The 9,971-nt window shown below is 42.7% G+C and overlaps 1 protein-coding gene across 2 annotated transcripts in view; it reads left to right on the top strand.

Moving 5' to 3' along the window:
- Positions 1–705: 705 nt before the first annotated feature.
- runx2b (RUNX family transcription factor 2b) overlaps positions 706–9,971 on the top strand; it is a 28,536-nt gene continuing 19,270 nt past the window's right edge. The window contains exons 1-2 of one of the 2 annotated variants that reach the window (XM_049756391.2): positions 706–1,817; positions 1,991–2,098. In XM_049756391.2, the coding sequence (XP_049612348.1) occupies positions 2,041–2,098 (58 nt within the window). In that variant the 5' untranslated portion in view covers positions 706–1,817; positions 1,991–2,040. Of the gene's footprint in view, positions 1,818–1,892; positions 2,099–9,971 lie in introns of those variants that run through there. The other variant, XM_049756392.2, reaches the window with a different exon arrangement.

The following is a 9,971-nucleotide window of genomic DNA, read 5'->3' as shown; positions in this document are numbered from 1 at the left end:
TCTTGCGTGACTCGTTCAGCTCCTCTTACGGCGTAATCGTCTCAAATCCCCTCCAATCAAGGTCGTTCGCTTTTGTTTTTTTGCTTCCGCAGCCCGAAAAACAAAAGCAGAAGCCTGATTTGGAATGGACCCGCCCCCTGGATCAGATCTTGGATCGGTAGAGCTCAACCTCCATGGTTGAGGTTTGGCAGGATGAAAGTGAGTGTAAAAAGACTTTGGCAAATATATATATTTTTTTTTTATACGTACTGTATTTCACTGATTTTTACTGATCATTAAAATTAGCTTTGTAGTTGTGCCATTACACTTTAAAGCCATTCCAAACAGTCGCTTTTCTTATTTATTTTTCATTCCATCTTTTAGGCAGGCAGGGTCGTGACGCCCAAATTACACTCCTGCCATATTGCCAGTAATTTGCCGCGCTCGTCCGTCCCGCACCTTTAACGCTTCTGACAGCGGGGCATCCGATCGTGTTGGCGCGTGGCGCTAAAAGTTGTTATTCGAAAGGCTAACGTTTCCAAATATCCAGAAAATACAGCGAGGATATTTTTAGCGGGAAAGGTAAACGCCACGGCTGACACCACGCATTAAATCTCAGAGTGGAAATAGCCGGCGTGCGTCTCGTCGATGCCCGGGGCGTGTTTGCCTGCCGCCAACAGCCGCGCGGCGATGGCCAATCCCGGGCCGGCGCTGTGACCCGGGAGGCATGTTCTTGTTTTAGATGGCAAATATTTACTGAGCGCCCAGCGCCAAGGTAAATTCTTCACCGCGCAGAAATACGGTAAGTGGCGAAGACGTGAGGAACTGCCCGGCGGCTCGGATTTAACGTCATTATTCTTTATTGTCCTAAAGCACACACACATGGAAGCTATTAAAACGTGTTTAATCACGACTAATTGGGCCTCACCGACATCAATCATACAAACAACCATATAAGATTTCATAGCTCATAAATATGGACTTTATTGATTTAAGCGGGGGATTTAAATACTTGATAATGGTACAAACCTCATCATAAAACCTGATACCTGTAGGAGATCTGTCAAAATATATAATCAATGTGTACATGAGCCCACCAAAAGGATTGGAATTGAATTTATTTGAACAGAAAGGTTTGACTTTACCGTCAAATAATGGATGATACTTAATGTGAGCTAAAGTATTGTGTATAACAAATTATTTTGGAAAACCCCTAAAGTGTTTATTGCGCTCTGGCATCAAATCCTCCCTTTTGGTTTTTTCTGCTGAGTCACCAGCTAGTTGGCGACTCCAGTTGACTTTCTCGCCTTCATTCTTCACATTCCCCTTGTGGCTTCTGCTCGCACCTGACGTGACGTCTCAAAAGCACATGGTGACAGAAGATTGCACAGCCCTTTTTTCCTGCAAAGACATTCTGACAACTTCACCGCTGGGAAGTCGCTCCTCACGACCTCCTCGGATCTCAGAAAGCAGCTTTGGAAGGGAGAAAGCGGGAGTGACACATGGGGGAGATGGGTGCCTTCGAGCCTGGAAGCGCAGCTGAACCACGCGAGAGGGAGGAGGGAAGGGAGGAGAGAGGGAAACCACAATGAGGGTCCGGCCCACCGTCGTGGTGACGTCGCGGGAGCACGTGAGCAAGGCTCTCCAGTGACGGCGCGTGGAGGGCAGGAAAAGCAGTTTTTAAAGCCGCTGGTGCCGTTTTGGGGTTTTTGCGCGAGGTGCTCCTCCAAAACAACCACAGAACCACAGACGCGCGGCTCGGGGCTTGGCGTGGCCGGAGCGTCAATGGTTAATGGTCGCGGGCCAGCAGCACCAGTCACAAGGACGGCGCTAAGCGGGTAAGAACACCGCACCATCCGAATTTTTTTTTTTTTTTTCCCTCCTCCATAAAAACCAACGCCGGTTTCTTCCTTGTGGTCATCCGAATAGTTGATACGTAAAGGCATGTCTCGCGGCTTCCCGAATTTATTTTTTCACCCCCTGTTCTCCTCCCCCCTGTGACATGGTTTAGGACGTGTCAAGGTTCACGGAAACCGCCGAGGAGCGAGAGCTGGTTCCGGCATGGCGTCAAACAGCCTCTTCAGTACCGTCACACCATGCCAGCAGAACTTCTACTGGGGTGAGTACCGCTTTGATTCCTTACGTGCTGCCGGGGTCTTTTTCTCGGGGTCAGGTGTTTGGATGCGAGGGAGTCAAGCATCCCGGATGGTCATCAATTAGAACCTTGGGCAACCGCACTTAACCTATCTGACACCCCACACCTCAAAAGCTTCTACAGCGCAATGAGAATCTTCCGATAAATTGTGCAACAAAAGCTCAAATTTCAGGTACCATATTTTGGCAATCGCGACAACTGCACTAAGTTTAATAATGATTTTGGCACACCATGAAACCGCAAAACCATCAAATAATTGCCATGTTCTCGTTGAAGTGCCTTTAAGTTGCACTATCTGTAGTCAGCCTGCGTTTTTGATCTTCCTCTTGGAGTCTATATTTCCATCATCTTCGGAATCCTATTTAGGTGACAAAGCTTGAGTTTCAGGAAGCACATTTTGGCGCATAATACAAGAGACAAAATATCGAGTCCTATCTAAATGACTTTCGTTTGCTTTGTACTCTATTCATCCTGCATATCTAATTTAACACAGCAAGATGGATTTTTACACTTTACCAAACAGTGACTTTCAGATATGATAAAAACAATAATAATTTGCCTTTATTCCAATGCAAAGCTTCTTCATATTAAGCAGGATCTAAATTTTGGGGCAACCAAGCTCAAGTTCCAGCTGCCAAATTTTGGCAACAGTAACAGACTATGGTGGATTAAAAACTGATTCCTACTGGATTTTTTTTCCCCCCAAAGTTTGACCACCAAATGCGGTGAATGGATTAAACTTGGGTCAACCTTTGGCTACTTCATTAAACACGCATTTGATGTTTTTGTTTGTTTTTGTTTGTTTGTTTTGTTTTAAGACTTAGACATACCTGGAGTTTCAGGAACCAAATTTTGGCAGCATACATTGTTCACTTCAGTTCAATTTAGTTTCCATTTTCAGTACAAAACCACATTTTTTAAAGAATGCCCATGATACAGAACCCAAAATCTAATTTAACACAACTGAGGTCCCGTTCATAAATATTGACGCAGATTAAATTTTGGTGGTAATTGTCACAGACGCAACACTAATTCGGGATCAAATGGCAATAGATACTTAAAACTGAGTTAGTTATGTTGTAAATAAAGTAAAATACTAAGGCACACATATTAAGAGATACAAAAAAAATGCTCAATGTTGCTGAAGTTGTTTTTGCTTTGGTCTTGTTACACAAAAAGAAAATGTTGTGGAACTACGTGACCTTCTTTGTGAAAGCTCGCTATCTTCTCTTTAAAGTTAGAAGCTTTATGATTTTCAGTCGTCCGTGCGCTGTAATTCATGGTCTCCCTTTTTGTTGTGGTCTTTTTTGCACAATGGCGTCTTAACACAACTAGCTCAATGTGAAACGTGAATGCTGTGGAAATTCATGGAAAGTCCCTGGATTCTTTTTGGAAGATTAGGATGAGCTTTAAACAGTAGCCTAATGATTTTCAGATTTGTGCACTGTAACTTATGGTTGCTTGTTTTGCTGATATGGCGTTTTTCGCATGGATGCAGAAGCTTTTATAATGTACAGATGGATGTATCATCTTCTAATTTCAGAATTAATTTGGAAAGATTTGAATCAACTGTTTTTTTATAGTAGTATTGAAATTTTCATTTCACTTTTTGTTGTTATTTTTATGGACTTGAGTGTCTTGAGATAACCAGCTCAGTCGGGCAAATAAGTAGTGCATGAGCGATCGAGTTTTAAACAAACATTTACAAGCCAATGTTTCTACTCGCTCCGTATCCTGAGCAGCTGAGTCCAAATCAAATATCTGCAAGATGTTTGTCAGAAGTCTCGTAGCTCCCCGCACACATCTGCTGCGGGCCTCTCCACAGAAGCAGCGCCGGGGCTTCTTAATGCGCCCCAGCGTCTTCCACCAATCACTGAGGCCTATTACCGCGTTAACCTCTCACCCGCGGGGAGCGAGCATGGCAGGAAATTGAAAGCAGGATGATGCTCAGGTGCGAAGGGGGAAGGATGGAGGCGGCGGCCAAGGTGCTAGTCAGTCCGGCCGGTTGATCGCCTATCGATTCTCACGGCGTCCCGCTGATTGATGTCGCCTTCGGCGCCGTTTTACGATCATCTGGCTCGTAAGTCTGTCAGCGCCGCCACAGAATGTCGCCGGGACCACCGGAGTATCGGCCTGTGTTTGTAATTTTCAAATAAATACAAGTATTATGTATCATGGGGGGAAAACACACAATTGGTGTTCCAAACAACTGGAAAAAACAAAAAAGACAAAATAATGCTTATCCAGAATCCTAACACCATTGGACTATTTTTCAGAAAGATCATAATGTTCCAAAAACAAATTAATATTTTAGTGGGAAGAAGTTAAAGTTGTATTTTTTCGAGAATTATGATATTTAACAAGTGAAGAAAAGCATATTTTAACCTGATTTATGATTTGTCACAATCATTTTAGAGCTTTTAATTGGCTCATAGTTTGTCAGGATTGGTTTGTTTAATTGGCCCCCAACGATCTATTGCAATTTATTTTGCAGACCCCCAATGTCTTGCCCACGGACCACAGTTTGAGAAGCACCAACTTAGCTAACATTGGACATGTAAATTGCTATGTATATTTTGAGAGCACTAAGGATTAATCATCTTTTCCATCATCAGTCAACTTAAATCCCGTGTGTGAGATCCGAGACGTCCGCGGTGTTTTCTCAACTAGTTCCTGCTGGAGCCATTCTTTTGGGGAGTAGAGAGTTTTTTTATGTGTGTGTGGCGTCAGCTTTTTTTTTTTTTTTTTTTTTTTTCCCAGAACGCAAGTCACAAAAATCTTTATTTTGTTTGCCATAGCGCCACATTGCTGCCGTCACGGAAACTTTTAATTTGAGCCGCCGGTGCATTCCCGCAGAAAGACGACGCTGGCAAAATATTCCCCATCACCGTGAACGTTTGTCTTGGCGTCACCTCCGTATTTAATTGCCCAAAATACATTTTTTGGCTTGGCGGAGCCGTCAGAAAAGTCCTCGACTCATGTGGCAGCCACTCAAGTGCCAGTCCCTGTCTGCAGAACACATAATGGCCCTATTACAAACTTCATTACACATAGATAATTAAGTCACGGGGGCAATTATCCTCGCATGGACGGTTCTCAATCAATGGGATCAAAAGAGAAAAGAGAGCTAAATATCTGAAGGCGGTAACTTAGACAAGATGGCTTCTGTTGCTTGAATGCCACCTTTGATGTAATGTGTGAAAAGCTGTTAGACTATAACAGCTTTTTTCATATCCATGATACTCATCTTAAATTCCGACAATTTAGTGCGCTGGTAGAATTTAGAATTTGCATTAAGAAGTGTTTTTTCGCCATTTTGGTTTTCCCGATATTTTTTTTTTTTTAAGGGGGAGGCGGGATAAATGCTCTTTTGGTCCACCGGTGTGTTATTCCGTTGCCAAAAGTGTACACGTGTGTTTATGATCTGCACGAGCTATTGGGGCCTGTTAGTCGCACATATTCTAATCATCAGTGTCATTCCCGCAGGCTAATTGAGGCGTGTCTGCGTGGTGCCATTTTGGCTCTGCGGACAATTAATAGCTTAGTGTCTTGTAGTGTCGCCAGCAGAGTGACAAGGTATCGTGACTCCAGTAAGACAGGGACAACAGTTTTTTCATCTTTTGTCAGCTGCTTTTAATGATGAGACGACATTTAAAAGTAATTTAAAATAACCTTTTTGCTATATCGCTGAAAGGACTCAAACTCCAGAGTTGCGTTCCAGATATTGCTACATAAAAAAAGGTGGTCATTAAAGAAGGCGTCAGATAGTTGTTATCAAATTAATTATTCATTTCTTATAGTATAATTTCAGAAAACGTTTTGAGGCGATAAAGCGTTAATCTGTCCGACATGCTGTTAACGCGTTGCTAGCTCTGCTAATGCTAATTCAGCCTTTATGATTACTGTTCTTTCAAAGCGTTGCTAGCTCTGCTAATGCTAATCCAGACTTACTGATTACTGTTCTTTCAAAGCGTCAACAAAGCCAACAAAGGCGGAGCAGTTCACACCTCCTTTCTAATCAAGTTCATAAATCAAAGCATTGGGCGGTTTCCTCCAGTCTCAGCTAACCGCATTTAGCACCTGCTGTGCTAATGTCATTGCAAGTTTAGTTTAAGTAACTATGCTTGAAGGATTATGAACAGTAAACAATTAACTGCTTGGCACTAGATTTGAACCACTAGGAGCGAAGAGTCAAAATGATTGCGTCCACTCATAATAAATCGGAATTCACTTGTAAACAAATGGTGGACATTTTAAAATGTATGCACAGGAGACGTAACATGTCCAAAATTGTTTATCAAACATGGATTTCAGCAACAGGAGTCCAACACTGAATTGTTTGAAACCCTGCTTACACTTTTACATAAAATTCCCAAACACCCTTTCCCCCCGCGACGAGGGCGTATAAAAGCGTGCGCAGCCTCGTGGATGTTTGTTTTCGGCCCGTAATGATGTGAGCGAGCGCGGTGACGCACAAGGCCTTACCTGTTCTACGCCACGAGGGGAGGGAAAAGGTCAATCGTCCACCCTGTTGATTTAGTCTGGCAGGAATGCGGCATCCCCGCCGATGTAAACTTACTTAGCGGTGGGTCATGAAAGCAGCGACATAGGTGGGATGTTAAGCGTGTTTGGAGGTAATTTCCACTCTTTAGCTGAGGAAACACAGGAGGTGTCGGAGACCAAACGTGGATCCAAATCAAGGTCGATTCAAACAAAGTAATGACTTGGGATGGCTTTCGTCTCGGCTTGTCTTCAAATGAACGTTTTTGCTTGCTCCTCAAGTAAGCAAGTAACTTTCCTCCGTGTCAGTCAGTGTGCAGGTGTAGCAGTAGTAAACATGCACGTGCACTTAATGTGTCTCTGACAGGAAGATCTGTCCGCTTGATTAATGCCCTCACTCAAACTGCCACCTGGAAATAATCCAACACGCTCCTCTCCTCTCCTTTTTTTTTTTTTTTTTTTTTTTTTGGTACCGCCCCCGTCTCTGTGCATGTGCATACCACAAGGGCCGAATAGTGTGGAGCAGATGCCACCGGCTGGGATGGGAAGGGGTGTAAGAAAAGAAAGGTGCGTGTGAACAATAGTAGTCGTGCAGCCGAGGGTGTCGGGTGTCTTTAATAACACATTTTGCTCAAATTACCCAGCCGGCCTCCGACGCACGCTAACGGATCAAACGCATCCCGCACGGCGACGCCTACTCTTTTTCCTTTTACGGCTGGGTGGTCACCGTGCCCCTTCCGCTTGTAGTCAAACATCTGCATTGTTACTTATTGTCAAAGCTTTGGTTTGATCCTTTTGCTGTTTTAAAAGTAATGTCTTGGCAACTTGTATGAAAGTCTTAGTTTGGTTAGCGGGAGTAAAACTGCAGAGTCAGCATATGGATGATTTAATTGTTTTAAAAATCAGAGTTATCGTCAGTTAACTTGCGGGACTGTCTTTAGCACGACTCACCTTTTGGTTACAAATTCAAAATAATTATTTTTGACTAATAAGAATGTCAACAGACTCAGATTCAAAATAGCTAAACGTATTGTCACTTTTTGTTGTTTTGACTTTTATTTACATATATTTTTATATTTTATTGAAAAGGAGGGTCCATGTGAAAACATTTCTCATGACAATGGTTTTACGTCTGAGCCTTGTTTAACTTATTTTTACACTTAAAATGTGGCCTATGCGGTTTATAAAACATTTACAACCGCAACGGTTGGCGCCCGCTATGGATTATTTCCAATTTCCGCGCGACACAGTTTTGCGTTGGCGAGCGAGAACAACCGCAGGCGGACTTTTTTTTTTTTTTTTTTTAAAACACCTCCCATCTGGCGACGTGGGGGCGAGTATTTAGCCTCTCTTCCCCTTTCCTCCCTCCTCACCCACGCTGTCAGGAAAAAAGCTGATGACAAACGTATCGGGGCGGCGTACCACCTGTGGCACACGTTCACACACACATCATTAACTTGAATGTGGACCACAGATTCAAAAGGAGTGCATGTGCACACGCGTGTGCACATGCAGGTGGATGGATGCGAAGTCTTTGAAGTGAAAACCGAGCGTGCGGCTCATGTTGACTGGTGGGAGATGCGGCAGCTTAACAAATGCCCTCGTCTACTTATCTACTTCTGGATTCCCTGTAAAAAAAAATAAAAAATCATATTTAACTTCTCAGAATTATCAGTACATTTCTTAAAACCAAAGCTGATATATTATTGATTTTAATAATATCTCCAACAGCTATTGGTCCCACTTAGTGAGGTCTTAAATTTTTAATAAAGCAGCCTTAAAAAATAATAAGTCATGCATTAAATGTTTTCAAAGTTTGCGTCAATAAAATCCTGAAGTTTTGTGCGTTTTCTGCTTGCCGTGCAACTTACCAAACAGAGATACTTTCTTCCCCCTTTGTCATAATTCCGCCTTATCTTTCGCTTTTTGCGACATGGTCGCTGTTTGTCGTGTGAAGTCGGCTTTGTTTGTCTGCTCTTTTTATTTGCTCCTTCAACTGTTGCGCCGCTCCCGACGGGAACTAGGTCTGCCTTCGCTTTTTACCTCTCCTGCTGCTGAACGAGCAAAAGGTGGAGAAGGCGGGCATATTTGATCAGAGTGACAGACGCTTTTGATGGAACTTTAAGATGCCATGTCTAGCGCCTCCGCCGATGTTCCTCTCCTGCCCCCCCCCCCCATCTTGTTTTTCTGTCACATTTGTTGTTTGGAGCGCTCTGTCTCGGCACACACAAAACAAAAAATCATTTTTGCTGACACGACTGATGCAAATAGAGATTTTTGCTTATTTATGACCTTTTACATGAGATGAACACAGGGAGCTTATGTTAATGCTGACATTTTTAAGTGCAACACAAGGGATACGTGAAAGGTGGCCTGCTCTCAGTAGTGATGTTTGCTGCATGAGAGGTCTTAATTATATCAGAGCCCTGATTACAAAATGTCTTTCATTATTGTGACTCATCGCCATCACCCCCTCCCAAAATTAGAATAAAATGTTTTTTCTAAATCAAGCATAAACAAGATTATTTTTAAACTTTTATATTACGTTATCGTTATCAAAATTAATTAATAATTGACAATTACTATCTTGTTGTTCTAACACAGCCGGTGTACCTAATGTTGTGTCCCGTGAGTGCATAGCGTGAGGAAAAAGTCAACTGCGGTTTTAATTTTTTTTTTGTTTTTTTTGTTTTGTTTTTTACAGCTCCTGGCAGTGATAAACTGTAATTTTCCGTGATTATTTTTTTTTTTTTGGGAGAAAAGAACATCCTCTGGCGCAAAGAATGATGGATACCTTCTTCCTTCTAACCGCATTTCCACTACAAAATGGCCGTCAAAATATTCATGTCAAATGTGCGATCGTCTGTGGTTGTGGTTCATCAAACATGTGCACGTTACGTCATGTTTAAATAACAAAAACATCAATAATCACAATACTGTTATAGTAAATACTATTATGTGAAAATAATGTGAAATCTTTCAAAATTCCAATCTGCTCATTTTCTTTTGTCTGCTTGTCGCCTAAAAGTCTGTTCGGCAGCAAGTCAAGCATTTGACTGGCATTGTCTGAAAGACAAGACGGATCCTTCAATTGTCCGTCGGTGAGCGACGACCGTTCACGGGAACTCTTTTTTTTTTTTCCCTCCCCGTTCTCCTGAGATTTTACGCGTGATCTACGAGGCTATAAAGAAATCTAACTCTGGAGATTTAAGGCCGGTCGTATTTCACGCGCGCAATTTTAGTGTCAGCTCGCGACCGCATCCCGCCAAAGCCGCTGCCATCATACAACAGCGTGAAATGTTTGAGAGGCGCAAAGTTTGACAATGATGTTCCCGCT

Source organism: Syngnathus scovelli, chromosome 20 (assembly GCF_024217435.2).
Source record: "Syngnathus scovelli strain Florida chromosome 20, RoL_Ssco_1.2, whole genome shotgun sequence".
Taxonomy (NCBI): Eukaryota; Metazoa; Chordata; class Actinopteri; order Syngnathiformes; family Syngnathidae; genus Syngnathus; species Syngnathus scovelli.
The sequence above is the reverse complement of the archived record's forward strand: the minus strand, read 5'-3'. Positions and strand labels throughout refer to the sequence as shown.